General features: G+C 42.2%; 1 protein-coding gene across 3 annotated transcripts; it reads right to left on the reverse strand.

Annotated features, from left to right (window-relative positions):
* Window positions 1-308: 308 nt before the first annotated feature.
* lhx1a (LIM homeobox 1a) lies at window positions 309-19,337 on the reverse strand. 3 transcript variants are annotated; one of them, XM_061783057.1, is made up of 6 exons: window positions 18,598-19,335; window positions 16,925-17,148; window positions 15,927-16,210; window positions 14,374-14,539; window positions 10,768-10,902; window positions 309-470 (listed from the first exon to the last, which is right to left on the reverse strand). In XM_061783057.1, exons 1-6 carry the CDS (start codon window positions 18,765-18,767, stop codon window positions 460-462), a joined length of 990 nt encoding a protein of 329 aa, XP_061639041.1. In that variant the 5' UTR covers window positions 18,768-19,335; the 3' UTR covers window positions 309-459. The 3 variants fall into 3 exon arrangements, with proteins under 3 accessions (XP_061639041.1, XP_061639040.1, XP_061639039.1); XM_061783056.1 differs by lacking the exon at window positions 309-470 and having other exon boundaries at window positions 9,347-10,791; window positions 18,598-19,337; XM_061783055.1 differs by lacking the exon at window positions 309-470 and having other exon boundaries at window positions 9,347-10,902; window positions 18,598-19,331.
* Window positions 19,338-19,349: the final 12 nt, after the last annotated feature.

Here is a 19,349-nt window from a genome sequence, read left to right on the forward strand (position 1 = left end):
AAGTGTATTACACAATTTCTTGTGCTGTAGGCTGGCTGAAATGTAGATTTACACGGATGTATTTTAATATTTGTGTGTACTGTACATGTGGGCAGCTTCACAGTCAGAGGTCTCAAGTCAGGCTGTTCTGTGTAGAGCTTCCATCTTTTCTCCACGGTTAGGGAGAAAAGATACAGTGGTACCTCGATTTATGAACTCTGAATAATTGGTTCCAGCTTCAACAAAAGTCCATTTTTTCGTAAAGGTTTGTATACATTGGACAAAATATAAAGCAACACAGTTCTGTACATCAAACATGACAAGGGGTGATTGATGAAAAATGTCTTTAATAACCAAGTTAACATTCTGTACACTACAGTAACAACAGCTGCGGAACCGTCCTCTTCATTCAAATGCAGCTGCCCTGCCTGCCAACGCCCACCGAAGCAGTGTCATGAGTCCCTGTGGTGCATTCCCACTTCACAGCCAGTCTGAAATCACATATATTTTATTTTTATTTATATATATATATGGCGGCACGGTGGTTGACTGGTTAGAGCGTCTGCCTCACAGTTCTGAGGAGCGGGGTTCAATCGCCGGCCCCGCCTGTGTGGAGTTTGCATGTTCTCTCCGTGCCTATGTGGGTTTTCTCCGGGCACTCCGGTTTCCTCCCACATCCCAAAAACATGCATGGTAGGTTAATTGAAGTCTCTAAATTGCCCCTAGGTGTGAGTGTGAATGGTTGTTTGTTTATGTGTGCCCTGCGATTGGCTGGCAACCAATTAAGTAAATTAACAAATGTAAATTAAGTTTCCTGTTTCATCCTGCCCAATGATAGCTGGGATAGGCTCTATCACTCCCACGACCCTTGCGAGGATAAGCGGCTCAGAAAATGGATGGATGGATGGATGGGTAACAACCAGCTTGCTACAACTATGAAAAATAATAAATAAAATCCACTTGACCTGGAAGGATGGGCTACTGTTCACAAGGAAAGTCACCTTCTGACAAGACAACTTGCAGGGTTCCCTCTCTTTTCCTACTCTTTGGATTTGGACCAGACTGGGCCTCACTTGATCCAGCTGCATCAACAATCTAAAATGCTTTAAAATGTGTCTGTGGTGACCAATTATGTTGTCATTAAAAAGATTGAGGGACCTATTGTTTTGTCTGGGAAGGTGCTCAGCACAAACCAAGTTTTCTCCCAATAACCACACATTTCCCTAATTTCAGCTGAAGGAACACCCACGGCTGGCTTCTCCTCCGATAGCCCCTCCACAGCTTCTTTCTGTTGTTCCTCATGAAAAGACAGAAGCTCCTCTATCAAATTGCTGTTGTGCTTCTCCAATAGCTCCTCAACGTCGTCCTTGGCCAACCCCATTGTGTTGCCAAAGGGTCACAATCTTTTTGACAACTGATTCAGATGTGTGTATGAATCCCATGATGTCCCTTTCAACCATGGATGCAGTCCACAGCTTCCTCCACACAAAGTTCAGAGTCCTTTATGTCAAACCAGTCCACGCCTTGTCAATGAGTCCAATTCAGGTCAGGATGTTAAAATGATCCTTCCTAAAGTCTTGTAAGGTGAGCTGCATGTTTGATGTAATGTCAAAATATGGCTGGATTAATGCCTTTATATACAGATTTTTTTAAAGTTGGCAATAACAAGCTGGTCCATTGGTTAAATGAAAGGAGAGGTGTTAGGTGGCAGGATGTTTATTGTAATGAAGGCGAATTCATTTAGCAAAGTCTCATGTACGTTGCGGGGATGGGCAGGTGCATTGCCCATGAATAACACCGTCTTGAGTGGCAATCCTTCGTCCAACAAATATTTGTTTTTCTGTGGGGCCGAAGACACTCCTCCTTGAGCCATCACCTTATCGTGGTGGAGGGGTTTGTGTGTCCCAATGATCCTAGGAGCTAAGTTGTCTGGTAGGGTCACCCATGGCAAACAGGTCCTAGGTGAGGGACCATACAAAGCATGGCTCCAAAAACCCTATGACGAGTACAATAAATGGATTCAGGTTTCCCTGGTCACTGGGGGCCCCCTCTGGAGCCAGGCCCGGAGGTGGGGTTCGAAGGCGAGCGCCTGGTGGCCGCGCCTGCACCCATGGGTCCCGGCCGGGCACAGCCCGAAAGGGTAACGTGGGTCCCAGCTCACGTTCCCTATTAGTGGGTGAACAATCCAACGCTTGGTGACGCTCTTGGGTCGCGGTGAGCCTGCCAATCGCAGGGCACATACAAACAAACAACCATTCGCACTCACATTCACACCTACGGGCAATTTATAGTTGTCAATTAACCTACCACGCATGTTTTTGGGATGCTGGAGGAAACCGGAGTGCCCGGAGAAAACCCACGCAGGCACAGGGAGAACATGCAAACTCCACACAGGCGGGGCCGGGGATTGAAACCCGCTCCTCAGAACTGTGAGGCAGACGCTCTAACCAGTCGGCCACGTGCCGCCATATATATATAAAATTATTATCCAGTGGCATCGGTGTGAGTGAGCAGGGTTGTTTGTATGGTTCAGGGTGTACCTCGCCGCCTGCCCGATGATAGCTGGGATGGGCTCCGGCACGCCCGCGACCCTAGTGAGGAGAAGCAGCTCAGAAAATGGATGGATGGATGGATATTATGCAGTTACATTTCACCATGTTTTGTTATAATTTTATTATTTGTTGTAAAGAACAAATATGTGGTTCATTCCAAAATAATAACGTAGTTATATGTTTTTTATGCTTGCTTTTGTTTTATTTGTTGTAGTATATCTTTTTTTCTTTTCTTATTATATATATCCAAGATACTGCTGTTACTGATAGAGGATTATAGGGATATAAATAAATACCTTTTACTTTTTCCAACTGCTTTTCCTTTTTTTTTTGTTCAAATCTTGTTTGCTTTGTTATGTTCCTGTCACTTTTTTCACGTTCGAAATAAACAGTCCAATTCTATTTGACTTTTAAAGGTCAAAGCATAAAGTGACGGGTATCAATTGTGCCCGATATTTAGCTTCTTTGTTTAAGATTTTTGATAGTCTTACTCATTCAGGATTTTAGTACAAATGAATGGAATCACAGTTAACACACTCATGTGAAGGATCTTCCTCACTGACCGGTTATACACTTTTACATAAACTCATAAAGATCCTTGCACTCAGTTGATATTTTTTATGTTGTTCTGTTTTTTTTTGTTTGTTTTTATCTTGTGACAAATTATGTTTGATACGTTACTTCAATAATCACCATAAACCGACAATTTTGCAATCTGACAAATATGGAGTGCTTTCAACAGGGGTTTCAAGAAAGTTCTCTTTTAATCACATACACAAGTACGCAATCCATCAATCCATCCATCCATTTAGCTTGAGCCTTTCAAGAGGCAGGACACACCCTGGACTGGTCATTTTTACGTTTCATCCACATGGAACCAGTGTTTTGAGAGCCCGAATATGAGCATTTTTTCAAAACAAGGTCCGAAAGTGAATACATCTGAAAATACTGGTCTTGCCTTTCCATGTTTTACAAAGCATACACATCTTTCCTGAGATAAATGCAGCCCTATGGGAGGCACAAGCCAGTGGAAACTGTCGGCCATTCCCAACCCCGGATATATACAGAGGGTTGCGTCAGGAAGGGCATCCGGCTTTAAACTTTGCCAAACAAATATGAGCATTCATCTAAAGAATTCCATACCAGATCAGTCGTGGCCCGGGTTAACAACGTCCGGCACCAGCACCATTAACCTACAGGGCGCCGGTCGAGATTCAGCTACTGTGGGTCGAAGACGAAGGAGAGGTGGAAAGCGGGTTCTTCGGTAGAAAGAGAAGAGGAAAGCACAGAGCCTAGAACTGAATGTGGGGACTTTGAATGTTTGGACTATGACAGGAAAAGCTCGTGAGTTAATTGACATGATGATTAGGAGAAAGGTTTATTTACTGTGTGTCTAGGAGAGCAGGTGGAAAGGCAGTAAGGTGAGAAGTTTAGGGGCAGGGTTCTAATTATTTTACTAAGGTGTAGATGGGAAGAGAAATGGAGTAGGGTGATGTTAAAGGAAGAGTGAGCTAAGAATGTCTTGGAGGTGAAAAGAGTATCAGATCGAGTGATGAGGGTGAAATTGAGGGTGTTATGTATAATGTGATTAGTGGCTATGCCCCACAGGTAGGATGTAACTTAGAGGTATAAGAGAATTTCTGGAAGGAGCTGGAGGAAGTAGTTCTTAGCATCCCAGACAGAGAGAGAGTTGTGATTGGTGCAGATTTTAATGGACATGTTGGTGAAGGAAACAGGGGTGATGAAGAAGTGATGGGTAAGTTCGGCATCCAGGAAATGAACCTCGAGGGACAGATGGTGGTAGACTTTGCAAAAAGGATGGAAATGGCTGGAGTGAACACTTTCTTCCAGAAGAGGCTGGAGCATAGGGTGACCTACAAGAGTGGAGGTAGAAGCACGCAGGTGGACTTCATCTTGTGCAAACGATGAAATATGAAGGAGCTTACTGACTGTAAGGTGGTGGTAGGGAAGAGTGTGGCTAGACAGCATAGGATGGTGGTGTGTAAGATGACTCCGGTGTTGGGGAGGAAGATTAAGAAGACAAAAGCAGAGCAGTGAACCATTGGTGGAAGCTAAGAAAGGAAGAGTGTTGTGCGGCTTTTCGGAAGAGGTGAGACTGGCTCTTGGTGGACAGGAGGAGCTTCCAGAAGACTGGACCACTACAGCCAAGGTGATCAAAGAAACAGGCAGGAGAGTACTTGGTGTATCTTCTGGTAGAAAATGGAGAAGGAGACTTGGTGGTGGAACCTCAAAGTACAGGAAATCATACAAGGAAGGTTAGCAAGAAGAAGTGGGACACTGAGAGGACTGAGGAGAAAGAACGACATGGAGATGCGACATAGGGTGAAGGTAGAGGTTGCAAAGGCCAATCAAGAGGCATATGATGACATGTAAGCCAGGTTGGACACTAAAGGAGCAAAAGATCTATACAGGTTGGCCAGACAGAAGGATAGAGATGGGAAGGATGTTGAGCAGATTAGGGTGATTAAGGATAGAGATGGAAATGTGTTGACTGGTGCCAGCAGTGTGCTGGATCGATGGAGAGAATACTTTGAGGAGTTGATGAATGAGGGAAATCAGAGAGAAAGAAGAGTAGAAGAGGCAAGTGTGGTGGACCAGGAAATAGCAATTATTTGTAAGGGGGAAGCTAGAAAGACACAAAGAGGTTGAAAAATGGAAAGGCAGTTGTTCCTAATGACATTCCTGTGGAGGTATGAAAGCATCTAGGAGAGGTGGCTGTGGAGTTGTTGACCAGCTTGTTCAAGAGAATTCTAGCGGGTGAGAAGATGCCTGAGGAATGGAGGAAAAGTGTGCTAGGTCTCATTTTTAAGAACAACGGTGATGTGCAGAGCTGTGGGAACTATTGAGCAGTGATTTCCAACCTTCATGGAGATTTTTCAATTGTAAAATATATATTTTACAATTGAGGAGTTAAAATCACCAACCTATCTCTCTCTCAGCATGCTCTCGAACACCCGGCTTCGGTTGTGAGTCGTGAACATGCGTGCAGCGAGCTCAGCTACCGACCATCCTTCCACGTCCCCTGACGTGCAGCGAGGCTCTCGCCAGCCAGCGTGACTTTTCTGCATTCCACCGCGGCGGTCAGCGTCGCCGACACCAGCCTGCGCCAGCCGGGCTTTCTGCTCACTCACCTTACTGTTATTGTCATCTAATTAGTGGAAAGCGTCTTTGAGTGTCTTGAGAAGCGCTATATAAGTTTATTGTATTATTATTATGAAATAAAAAGCTTTAATAATCACCTTAGAGACACAGAGGAAATGATATGTATGTGCACATATATACATGTATTATTAATTAACATTTATTTTAAATATGTGTGCTTGTTTTCATGTGCTTGACTGACTCAAAAATTAGCCGTTAGCTTGAAGCTGCTACTGAAAGCTATCCCCGTGAGGACGTCAGGACTTGCGGTTAAAATCACTCATGAGTACGTTCACTGCGTAGTACATCGTTGAGCAAACAAATCACTCATCGTACTAGTACATTGCTCCTTGGCGGGTCACAAACGAAGTTCAATGAACGAATCACTCTTGTCTAACGGATCGCGAACGATAAGTTCAACGAACGAATCACTCTTCAGTTCTTTAGTTTCTCAGTACACCAGTTCACTGAACGAATCACTCAGTTCACTTATGTCCCTCCACTGAACGAATCACTCTTCAATTCCTCAGTACACCAGCACACCAGTTCACTTAATGAATCAGTCTTCACTTCTTCAGTACACCAGTTCACTGAATGAATCACTTAGTTCACTTACGTCCCTCCCCCACCTGCACGGCACTGCCTGACGCTGGCTTCTCATTGGTCATTCACTGAAGATTCAGAAGTGAGTGACAGAACGCTTCAGCAGTTCCATTTCCGCTCCCAGCCGACTCGCTCGACTCACGGCGGCGGGCGGCGGCCAAGCTAAAAAAAACTAATAATTTCATGACCTCATTCGGTTCAGTTCATTCACTAAAAAAGATTCGTTCTTCTGAACGAAATGTTCGCGAACGTAACAACACTAGTCTGGAGTGGACGAGAAGTATGTTCGAATAGTACAGGACATGTATGAGGGCAGCAGAAGAGTGGTGAGGTGTGCTGTAGGTGTGACAGAGGAGTTTAAGGTGGAGGTGGGACTGCATCAGGGATCAGGGGTGATGGATAGACTGACAGATGAGGTGAGACTGGAGTCCCCGTTGGACCGTGATGTTCGCAGATGTCATTGTGATCTGCAGTGAAAGCAGGGAGCAGGTGGAGGAACAGGCAGAAAGGTGGAGGCATGCACTGGAAAGGAGAGGAATGAAGAAGTAAGACAGAATACATGGGCATGAATGAGAGGGGTTGAGGGGGTAGAGTGAGGCTACAGGGAGAAGAGATAGCGAGGGTGGAGGACTTTAAATACTTTGGGTCAACAGTCCAGACCAATGGTGAGTGTCGTCAGGAAGTGAAGAAACGAGTCCAAGCAGGTTGGAACAGGTGGTGGAAGGTGTCAGGTGTGTTATGTGACAAAAGAGTCTCTGCTCGGATGAAGGGCAAAGTTTATAAGACAGTGGTGACACCAGCCATGATGTACGGATTAGAGACAGTAGCACTGAAGAGAAAACAGGAAGCGGTGCTCGAGGTGGCGGAAATGAAGATGCTGAGGTTCTATCTAGGAGTGACCAGGTTGGATAAAATTAGAAATGAGCTCAACAGAGGGACGGCCAAGGTTAGATGTTTTGGAGACAAAGTTAGAGAGAGCAGACTTTCATGGTTTGGACACATCCAGAGGAGAGAGAGTGAGTATATTGGTAGAAAGGTGTTGAGGATGGAGCTGCCAGGCAAGAGAGCTAGAGGAGATAGGCTGCAGGAGATAGGCTCACAAGGAAAATGACTGTGGCGACCCCAAGTGGGACAGGCCGAAAGGAAAAGAAGAAGACACATCTTTCCTGAGATGATTACGAAGTATTCCCAGTTCTTGCCTGACCATGCACTAACGCCCATAACAACAACAACAATGGTGTTGCGTTCGTGTTGCAGAAGCTCCTGAGCATAATTTGGCTTTTACAGCAACATTTTCTGCTCCTCCACTTCCGCCGTCAGCAACAAGTGCAGCTGGAGAACAATAGATCCCACATGTTAATTACACAGTAGCTAACAACCAGAAGCGCCACCGCTTTAAGTGTAGGCCAGCTCAACAAATAGCAATGTGACTGCGTACCTGCCACCCACATGCTGAGTTTTTGGCCAGGGAACGTGACTCGGTGCTCAACCAATTCCATTGATATCCCTTGTGACCTCTGTAATAAAACACAGGTCAACTAGATTTTTTCAAGATGCAAGCATTGTGAGTTAAAGGTTTTCTTAAATGTAATTAAAACTCAATTCAAGGATGTTAAGGTAGTTATAGTTTTAAAGCATCGTATGGTCATTGTTTACCAAGTGTTAATGAGCAATAAATAGAAGATTTTAATTTAAAGAGCCATGGTCCTGGGAGCAGTGAGCCTGCATGGTTCTCAGTGCTATCAAAGGGGAGTACCTGTAAGGGCAGGAGCTCAGCAGAAACTGATATCCTTTCACAGATTCTCCATCCTACTTCGTTATCTCACCAAACCATGATTTATTCATACTGGATTACAGTCTGGAGGAACACAAGAAAACTGAGATTCCAGTCTGTCCGAACTGCACATGCAGGATTGGTGAGATAACATTTCCTCTGGGTTTAGTCTCCCTTTCCACTGCTGCCTCAAATAATTTTGCTGCAATATTGAATGTATTTTAATCCTCCTGCAAGAGATTGCGCATGTGTTTTTTTTCTTTCATGATTATTATTATGGCTACATTCACCGTATTGAATTAATAGAAGTCCCCCTCCCCTAAGCAATCAGACCACACAACAGGAATCTTAAAATGTAGGGAATATAACAAGCAAGATAATAAAACCATAAAAAGCAGGAGAGCCATGGTCACAGCAATTTCATTCACATTTGCAAAACTAACACCTTATGAATTGGCAACAACCTCCAATAAATTCAGAGGAATCTGAAGCCAGCCAAAGTGGTAGGAGAAAAAAAAAATGTCATCAGTATAAATTGGGAGCTCACTCCCCCTTGTGTCATTGGAAGTCGGTCTGCTGAATTCTTCCACAGCAGGGAGAAAAGGAAAAGTGTTCTAGATGTTTAAAAATCTGTTTAGTTTGACATTTAACTTAATTATGATTAAAAACACAAATTGTTGCATCATTGAAAGTATGTATACAGTCATTTAGGGTAGCTGTGGCATAAATATTACATTGGGTGGTGGTCTCGTGATAAATAAACAGCATTTGTTTTATGTATATGTCTATAATGGTTAATAAACTAGTATGTAGAAGCCCTTCAACTGCAATGAAATGTAAGTGCTGCATATAATTATAATTGTTTTGAATTTTTTTCTACTGTTGTACAAAAAAATATTGCTTCAGGGGGAAAAAAATGCTTAAGTGGCTGAATGCTATGCTTTATTATTTTTATGACTTCTCCGAGAAGCCCAGTGAGCCTGCCCAAATTTGGTTATTAATCCTTTTAAAACGACAGGGATCACCGGTGACACCGCGGCGCATGTGTATTTCAAATTACTATAACTCCTCACTACTTCGTCCAATTTTAATCATTCAAACTGCTCCTGAAAGCTGTGAAATTGGTGCTAAAAGCGTTAAAAGTGAAATCGGTTTCAACATTCCTGTTCAAAATGGCAAAACGTTGAGAGCTGACTGAAATTGAAAGAGTCAGCGTTATGCACCATGGGGGTTTGACATTCAGAGAAATGTTGCAACTTCCAGCTTCATATTTGACCAGCAATCCTTTAATAGTATGAATCTTTTCTCCTTTGAATACATGAATATAAAACCAGGAAATGACTGTCATATTAACAATTTTATGAATGTATTGTGAGCAGTTTAGAAAATTCATAATGAAAGTATGCCTCTTAAAACAATTTGTATTAACACATTCTGACATTTTGCAGTGGTGATTTAACAGGAGTTGTGCTATTTTCTTATTTGGCAACTACTTATGTTTGGTTCATTTTTTTTTAACCTTTTTCTGTAAACAACGTCTTGTACAAACTAGCACATTGAACCACAACCTGAAGAAAATTTATTTTCTTCATACAATATAAAGGAACTCAATACAAAAGTTTGGTTGGTTGCTTGGTACATTTTACATGGACAAAGTTCTAAAACGCGGTTTTCTGGACTCCTGAACCTTAAATTGATTACGTAAACAGTTGACTGTTTTAAGTCCCATTTAGAACCCCAGTAGAGGATTTTTAGAAGGTAGACTTCATTTTAACAATTCAAGTTCAGTTCCATTTGAGATAAAGGGTTTGAATTTTGTCAAGGAAATTTTGTAGTGTTAGACTTTTGAAAGCAGCTTTCCAAGATTTGGTGGAAATTCTGATACCAAAAGAAAGTCTTAACATGGAGGAGTACATCATTTTCTCTGGCCTTAAGAAACATAGTCTGAAGAGTCACTATGGTGGGCTCTAGAGAGGCAAAGGGGTTTGTGAAACTTATGAATAAATACAAGGAGCATGTCTAATGCCTTAAACTTGGATATTGCTCAGCCATCCTATGTGCCGTTATTGCACAGGCTACCTTTGACCAGATTATGATCTGTTTGTAAAGCTATTGATGTCTTTGACAACTGCTAATGATATTTTTCGTGGTCTAGACATATAAGAGATCTTGAAACTTAATTTCCTCATAACAGTAATGAATGTTTCCTCATGCCAAGCTACTGACAAGAGGCGGGATAGTACCTGCCTCATATGCACACAGAAGATGAAGGCTGTCAGTTCAAAAATGTCCAGTTTTGGGTTAGTATTAATAAATAATAAATAGGAAATTATATAAAAATGTTTTGTGGCATTGCCCTAACTCTGTTGGTATCCATGCCTCAATTCAACCCACATCATAATAAACCCCAGTTACTAATTTTCCAGCCTAAAGAGTCCAGTCTCCCAAAGAGCTACCACACAGTGGCTTCGTTCATTTCCGTGGGTGGATGTGACAAATGGTTGTTATATCCGCTGCCGTTCAGAGAAAGTGAGGTAAAGGGTGGGCTCGGGCCAAACACCTCAGAGGAGATATTGTGCAGAGTCCCTGGGATGCCAGGCTCTGGGCTTGGAGAGTCTCCAGGGTGGTGAGACATAATATCAGAGAAACGCTGCACTTCACTGGATGGATGGTGTCCTGGTAGGGGGTGGTCCATACCTCCAAGGGGTGTGCCCGTGGGGCCTGAAGAGGGCACAAAGGGGAGATCAACTGGGGTCTGGGCCTGCGATGAAGGTGGCCCCTGAGGAAAGAAGTCATAGTTCCCTCCTGGACCATAATATTCACTTTGATAATCTGCAGAAAGAAAAATACATTTGGTTGAAGATGAATTGGTGCAGGAATAATACATCAGACATTGGAATATTCATTGAATAGACATCCTTGATTGAGATTAGGAAGGAAAGGCTTATGCCATGCTACATTAGTCACAATGCATGTTACGTTTAAATCACAACGTAGTGACAGGTAGCACTCTTTGCGCACCTCTAACTCTGACAGCTCTATTTTGGTACATAGTGCATATGTGGTGGAGCGCAAAAAAAATGGTGTATCCTGATTTTTGTTCAAGCGTGAGGCTCGCCAATTTGGCAGACCGGGTGTTCCGGCACAACGAAGGTCTGTCCTTTGACATGCACCAGGCACAGAGACAATTTAGTACCTGAAATTTGGTCTAAAATTACGCCTGCTTAGACCACGTCTAAATCCGGCGCAGGAAGTAGACCCATGGTGTAATATGAGTTGGGTGAATTTGACTGGGGCACAGGCAAACAGAACTTTTCCAGAACTTTTTGAATTATGGCCATGTTGGCTTTACATTTTTGTTTAAATGTACAGGTATTTTTTTGCTTTAGACTGTATCAGGGGTTCTCAACCTGGGGATGTGCCCCCCTTGGGGTGTGTGAGTCCTTCCTTGTCAGAAATGAAATACACGAACAGTCGGGAGGTTGTGGGGATTAATTAATTAATTAATTTCACAGACAAAAGCAAACCGTCATATTGAAGCGGGAGGTCTGCGCCGCTGAGGGTCTCAACACAGCCGATTTCAATCATTTCCAATCTAGCAGCTCCTCTCATTCTCTTTAAATAGGTCACAATGACCTTCTCGCATGGCGTGATGGAAGAGGACGATGCGTAATCGCAGCGATCCGTGCATTGGCACTGCTCTTATTATTATTATTATTATTATTATTATTATCCATCCATCCATTTTCTTCTCCTCACTAGGGTCGCGGGCGTGCTGGAGCCTATCCCAGCTATCATCGGGCAGGAGGCGGGGTACACCCTGAACTGGTTGCCAGCCAATCGCAGGGCACATACAAGCAAACAACCATTTGCACTCACAGTCACACCTACGGGCAATTTAGAGTCTCCAATTAATGCATGTTTTTGGGATGTGGGAGGAAACCGGAGTGCCCAGAGAAAACCCACGCAGGCACGGGTAGAACATGCAAACTCCACACAGGCGGGGCCGGGGATTGAACCCGGGTCCTCAGAACTGTGAGGGTGACGCATAACCAGTCAGCCACCGTGCCGCATTATTATTATTATTATTATTATTATTATTATTATTATTATTATTGTTATTATTATTATTATTATTATTATTATTATTATTAAATACAGAATGAGCTAGTGATAACTGCAGGCAACTTAAATATGTTACAGACCTCATGTATCTATCCCCAGCCCTGATCATTCGTGTACTCCCCGATAGCTGTGCCGGCCATATTATTGATAATAATAATAATAATATATATATTATATTTATATATATATATATATATATATATATATATATATATATATATATATATATATATATATATATATATATATATATATATATATATATATATATATATATATAAGGTTGGGAATCTCTGGCATGAGGCCGATTCGATACATATCTAGATACACAGGTAGCGATTCGATTCCAAAACCATATCTTTACGGGCGGAACGACTCGATACCATTTTGATTCAGTATGGGAGCGATACAATTCTCGATTCAATTCAATGCAGAAAAAAATTGCTAGTTAACATTTGCACATGTGCTAATCATAAAGAACCTTGACTTGACTTAACCCAATCCTATAAAATGACATTTTGCTAACATTATTTTCAAACATCTACAGTAAAAGACCCCTTTTTAACCCTGAGCATTCCTTTTTTCTTTTGCTGCTTGCTGAGTGCTGACTGACTTTTTGAACTTTTAAGTCGTGATGACTGGTTCGTTCAACTGGCGATTGTTGTGTCACCTTCGGGATACACCTGGCTGGGTGTTCTCTTGGTAGTTTCTTTTTAGGGTTGCACCGTACCAACAGTGGAACGAACTGTATAAGTGGACCGAGGAGGACTCAATAAGAAGCATTAGTGTGCTGAGTTACAGCCCAAGGAAATTTGCCATACTGTCTGCATGTTTACAATCTGCAGCACACATTTCACGTAACATAGCCGGCACCTTGAGATAAGGTATGTAGCGTGACGTTGCATTCAATGTTTACAACGCTACTTTGTCATCGCAGTGACCATGAAAGTAGCCAAACTACTGAAAAGCTATTTGATGTTGAAATCGTGACGCTACAGAGAAATGTAATTAAACTAGTAGTGTCGTTAGTGTTCATCACTGCTGTGTTTGGTTGTAAACATAACGTTACCTTGTTTTACAAGATAAAAACCATAAAGCCTCAGCCAACTGATTCCTAGACTCGCGATATCTGTTCCACGGCCCGAGAAAACAAATGTCTCTAAGGATTCCTGGCGGATTTTGTTTCGATATTCTAGTCTACTACCGATACAGTTGTATCTCTTGCCTTTACAAATGGATATCCGGTCGCATCGGGTTATCGTTCCCAACCCTAACAAAAAACAAATCTTCTTGAGTGGGTATGTCAAAACTAACGACTGAGATAATGTAGTTGCACAAGTGTGCACACCCTCTTATAACTGTGTGGGGGGTGGCTGTCTTCAAAATTAACTAATCACATTCAAATGTAGGACTGTGTGTGTGTGCGTGTGTGTGTGTGAGTGAGAGAGAGAGAGAGAGAGAGAGAGACAGAGAGGGAGGGAGGGAGACAGAAAGAGAGAGAAGGGAGGAAGCGCTGAAAAAAAAAAAAAGTGACGACTGCAAAATTATCAGTTTCCTATATTTCCAATCCTATATGTTTGCGTAGAATTTAAATTTGTATCTGATTCTATTAACTACTGACAACATAACTTAATAATTCCATCTACAAATATTGTCATGAACCTCAAAAAAGCTCCAGTACATAACACCCTCAAATGTACTGACATTCATTCGTGCGTGCGTGTGCACGGTGTGTTTCTAATATTTTGGTAACCTTATTCAGCAAAGCTGATAAGTGTTAAATTGAATTGAAACCTAAAAGGGCCTCATTGTTATTCGTCAAATGTTACATATAAGCACCATGAGTGTTTTAACTAATTCCTTTATAAGGTTTACTGGAAGGAAATCAAACATAGTGAAGTTTCTTCGTATGTATGACATGTAACAAAAGGCGATTAACTGGGCGGGAGCTCGCGAACATGAAAATATTAAAAATGTCGGGGACTTGCAAAACTGGGAGGGAATTCCATGTAGAATGAAAGTCAAACAGTGCGATTGGCTGGCGACCAGTTCAGGGTGTACCCCGCCTCTGGCCCGAAGATAGCCGGGATAGGCTCCAACACACCCAGTGAGGAGAAGCGGTACAGAAAATGGATGGATGGATGGATGGATGGATGGATGGATGAAAGTCAAACACACCTCCGTAATAAGAGAAAGGTCCGTTGGGAATGAGCTCCCCGGGTTCCAGGCGGTCTACTAGCGTCCTCATCCGCCTTGGGCTCCTGAAAAAAGCATGCCTGCGGGCTCCCAGTGCGCTCAGCTGCTTCATACGCCTCTCTTTGGAACGGCGGTTCTGGAACCAAACCTGCGCGTGCATTTACACACAATCAGCAAATGTGCCGATTGAAAGGCAATGTTCTGTGCAGCCGATGTGAGTGGAGAGACGGAGAAAACCCTATATGCTGCTTCAGATTTTCACGTTCATTTGTAATTGGTCATAAGCAAAGTGTTTGACAAGCATTGTTGTCGTATGTCATTCTTATATGAAAAAAATCATATTCAACCTTCAGAGTCATATTGGCCTACATGTGTGTTCATCACGGTAAGCATGGCGAGTTGACGCGTTAAATCCACATCTGACCTCTCTGATCTTGAACCCTCAATTTACTTTGACAGAAGTTGCTCAAATCACCTATTCATACGTGTCACCGTTCTCTGAAACGATCATATTTTAAACGGTTTGTGAAGTTACTATTCAAATTGCCCCTTCACAATTTTCTAGTGTGATTATGTAAACTGCAATGCCGTTGCTTGTTTACTGCTTATTATCACCAGTAATCAAATCAATCAAATGTTTTAAATCAATCTCAGCTAATATTTGCGCAGTCGTTCTATTCATAAAAATACTGACCCGGTCACGGCATTGGGTAGTGCTATGTTGAACAAAATAAAATCCAAAATTAATTTTAAAACATTTGTTCGTTTCGTCTTGATTTACAGTATCACAGTGGTAATAATTAGACAAAATGAAGTGCATCCCAGTGAGATCTGTTTCTATATTTGGCATGTTATGAGGAACACGTCACCATTAAACTATTAAATAAAATCGTCATAAAAAGGTTTTGTTAAATTAATATAGACACGACAATAAAAGAATTGTGGCATTCAAAAGTTATTTTGCTTTAGTTTGTATTGGTTTCATAATTGTGCGAGTATAGCCTATAGGTTCGTATTAGGGAAAGGGAAAAAAAAAAAAAAAACTCACAGCATGGCTAAATATGATTGCAAAACGTCAGAGCAGCTGTGCCAAAACTCCCAGCGATCGCAGCAGCCCCTGCGCCAATTGGCGACTTTACCCTGCGATGTGCGCCAGGAATTTAAAAATAATAATAATAATAATAAAATAAAAAATCAAAAGGAGCAAAACGTGAATAGCCCATCTTGTAATGAACCTCACCGAAAGGCCAATCTCTTCTTTAATGAATTTCACGTGACTACAGGTCAATGGAATAGGCTGCGTGTAAACAGGGTAAAGATGAGTTGAGAGGGGGGGGGGGGGGTCACGCCAGTCTGGCAGTTTGGCTTGACACCTTTCCATACTATAAGATGTTGCATCACACCTATTAATGAGCGCATAACATATCAACCCCAAACGGTACCACGTCATTATTTACGGTCACATTCGCAACATGAAAAAAAAAAATGGCCAGCATAGCGTTGATTTTGTCATCGTAATGAATATGTTCTTTTACCTGGATAACCCTCATGTTGAGGCCGGTCTCCTGTGCCAGTTGCTCCCTGATGTGTCTGGTGGGTTTGGGGGTCGCAGCAAACGCCGCCTTCAGCGTCTCCAACTGTTTGGCCTTAATAGTCGTCCGCGGGCCTCGCCGCTTGCCGCCCAGATTCTGGTCGTCGTTCTCGTTATTTACAGTTTCCTTATCCGAGAGGGCAGCAATCTCCGTTTCCTTAAGGACCACGTCGTCCTGGAGGGGGTCTTGTGAATCCGGGGATAAACTCGGTTCGCTGCAGGCCGTTACTGAAATATAAAATCAAAATGAGATTGAAATGCCACAAAAAAAGTGTTGGTTTTTTTCCAGGCGTTTTAAATGCGTTAATTACTCAAATTCAATACAATAGTTGAATACAACTATGGTATTTGTAGCCTCATATTTTTAAGTAGACAATTGTCAAACCTTTCTGTGCATCTGTTGAATGATTTCATTTTTTTTTTGCAGTAACCTGAAACATTGTAGTCAATATCATGCAACATTCTGGAGTGTATGTCATTTCAGCACTGTGTGTTTCTTAATAACAGATACAATGTTGGGTTAGTTTAATTAGGTTTCTCGTTCAACCCAAGACGGAAGGAAAAAATACTGGCACGTGGGTCAATTTGACCAAAATAGTTGCGTTATTCATTTAACCCAATAAAGTCGGGTCAAATGAAAAGCCGAATTATTTTGTGGCTGTGGGTCCCTTTTTGGCCCAGTAATTTGAAATTGAATTGGAAAATGAACCAAAATTGGGCTATTTTTGACCCAATTGTTTTAGAATGCATTTGGCTGTTAGGCCTACTCATCATATCTTGGAAACAAAATCATCTTAATTGCAAAAGTGCCAGATTATGTCATGCACAATTCTAAATTTCTATTCATGTGTCATTTGCTTCACACTATTTCCCCAAAACCTCTTTGTCAAGCTTTGGCACATCACATTTATCCCCATTCATCACTAACTCGGAGCTCCTTACCTGAAAGGAGGTTTGTGTCTTTAACACTGCCGTTGCTCATGAAATCGTCTTTGCAAACGAATTTGTTTTCGTTTATGATGTAGAGCTCTTCGCCGGTGGAGAGCTGCTTATTGCACATCATGCACGTGAAGCAGTTGAGATGGAACACTTTGCTCCGAGCCCTGCGGACTAAGTCGTTCGGAGAGATGCCCTGCGAACACCCGCCACACTTGGTGCCAAACCGCCTGCACGAGGAGAACAAACTTGCATTAATTGCTGATGCATCATCATTCATGGGATTCGGAATTATGTCAACATTCAGCCCGGACCCGGAACAATAAACTGCTGAAAAAAAAGTCCTTTGAAATGACTTCATTCAAACAGGTACATCAGTTCCACATGATTGTAATGTTATTTTCAGTTGAACACATTTTCACATTCAGTAAATCCAAAGGACTTATTTTTCAATTAAATAGTGAATTATCTACTAAAGATATTTTAGCGTCCGGATTATACCAAATATAGTGGAGGCTAGTCTGATTTCCCAGGAAGAATGTTTGTTCTCCTGAAGGTTATTTGAAATAGACCTAAGCATCATCTTAACGCGTGAACAAACAAACGTTGTCTAAAATATGTTGACAGACTTGTTGTTGTTTTTAAAAGTTAATTGCGCTGCGTTTTTAGAACCAAAAAAAACAAAAAACGTTTTTGTATCCCTGTCAAATGCTTTCGATTGTGAAAAAACATAATTATACAGACATTCAAATCCGAAAAAAATCTCGAAGGAAAAAAAAAATAAAAATCAAGCCGTGGTATTTCCTTAACATAAGCGTTAAACAATGTGTATTGAGTGGCAGTGCTTGTTGACTGCCGTCTGCGTTTGCGTTGTTTGTGGCCGTGATCTTTTTCAGTTTGCTCTTCAAATCCACTTATCACGTCGCAGCCAAACTGAGCAAACACACCGGGGCTGCGTGGGTCTTGTACCTAGGCGCGACACGCAGCTTGTTTGCTTTAAGTGTCATTTCCACAATTTGCCAACAAGCCTCCCCCGCTGAGTCAAACGCACACGCGTTTCATGTTTGTGACCGTTGTTTTTCTTTGTTATTGATTTCTTTTTATTTTTTTATTTTTGTGTGTGCTGATGTTTTGCATAAGAATTAAATTAGGAAGCTTTTAATTACTCCACTCAAAGCTTATTGTCTTGCAGACTTCACCTTGGCCTTCAACCACCCACCCACTGTGCGTTAAATCCCACTGCGCGTTAAGTGCATGGAAAAGTAAAGTAAACATGATAAATGAATGACTGGGGAAATATATATATATGTTTGTATTAATGTTTAGAATGAATGGGTGCTGAATGGCTGCTTTATTTTGCATTGCCTGACTCCTCAATTCCTGTTTGGATTTTAAAATGTGGGATATTCAAAAACTGTATCAAATATATTCATAGTAGATTTGTCATTAATGGTAGATCGAATTGAAGTCTTTCCACTTCAAAGTACGACGCAATGAAAATAATAATATATTTGCACGTATTTTAATGACGTCATGATATTCATCAGAGCATTTCAGCTTCCTTTTGTTCAACTTTAGGCATTTGAAAGGCTTTGCTAAAATTGTACCCGGCGTCCTTGCAATTGACTGTAATGCAATTTCAGAACGGTAGATTGTCGTAATCATTGTGTGCAGCTTACCTAAAGAAGTCATTTTTGCAGTATAGTCTCCCCTCTCGAGAAAAACATTTCTCTGTCAAATTGCATTTGCACTCGCAGCACTGGACGCACTTGACGTGCCAGGCTCGGTCCAGCACATTGAGCAGAAAGCGGTCCAGGATAGGCCTCTCGCACCCGGCGCAGTGCACCATGGCTTTTGGCTGGGTTACAACTCCAATAATGGTGCTCACACACGCGACAATTCAGCAACACAGGCTAAGCTGTGGCCGGGTTATTAGCTCTCTCATTCGCCTGGGGCTCCCCGCGGTCAATGCGCATGGAGACGCAGGTCGATCCGATGTCACAACAGATTTCTTCCTGCATGCGTAATAAAGGTTTACCGTCCAAACTACAGACAACGGAGGGTGTCTGCGCTTTTTCTCATTGGTGAAGAAAGAAACACTCTCTCATTGGATCCGGACTAAAAAAAAAAGAAAAAAAAAGTGGTCTAAAAACTGTAGATTTCAGCACATGGCCGGGTTACACTTCGACCTGGTTGGGTTTATGTGAAACCGGTTGAGGAAACTGCCTCGAAATGCAGATATGTCACCCAAGAAAACGAGCAGCTGAAAAGAATTCAGTGTACACTGGCATGGTAGCGTATCCACAGTCTGCGATCCTGGTGTTGAGCTCGCCAAGATGCGCTGGCGACTCCAGTTGCAGTCAGTGTAAGCTGGGATGCATGCTCGCTCCGTGTCCGTGCGTATATGTTGCGACGCGATAGATCTCAAGTA

This window comes from Phyllopteryx taeniolatus, chromosome 8 (genome assembly GCF_024500385.1).
Source record: "Phyllopteryx taeniolatus isolate TA_2022b chromosome 8, UOR_Ptae_1.2, whole genome shotgun sequence".
Classification (NCBI taxonomy): Eukaryota; Metazoa; Chordata; class Actinopteri; order Syngnathiformes; family Syngnathidae; genus Phyllopteryx; species Phyllopteryx taeniolatus.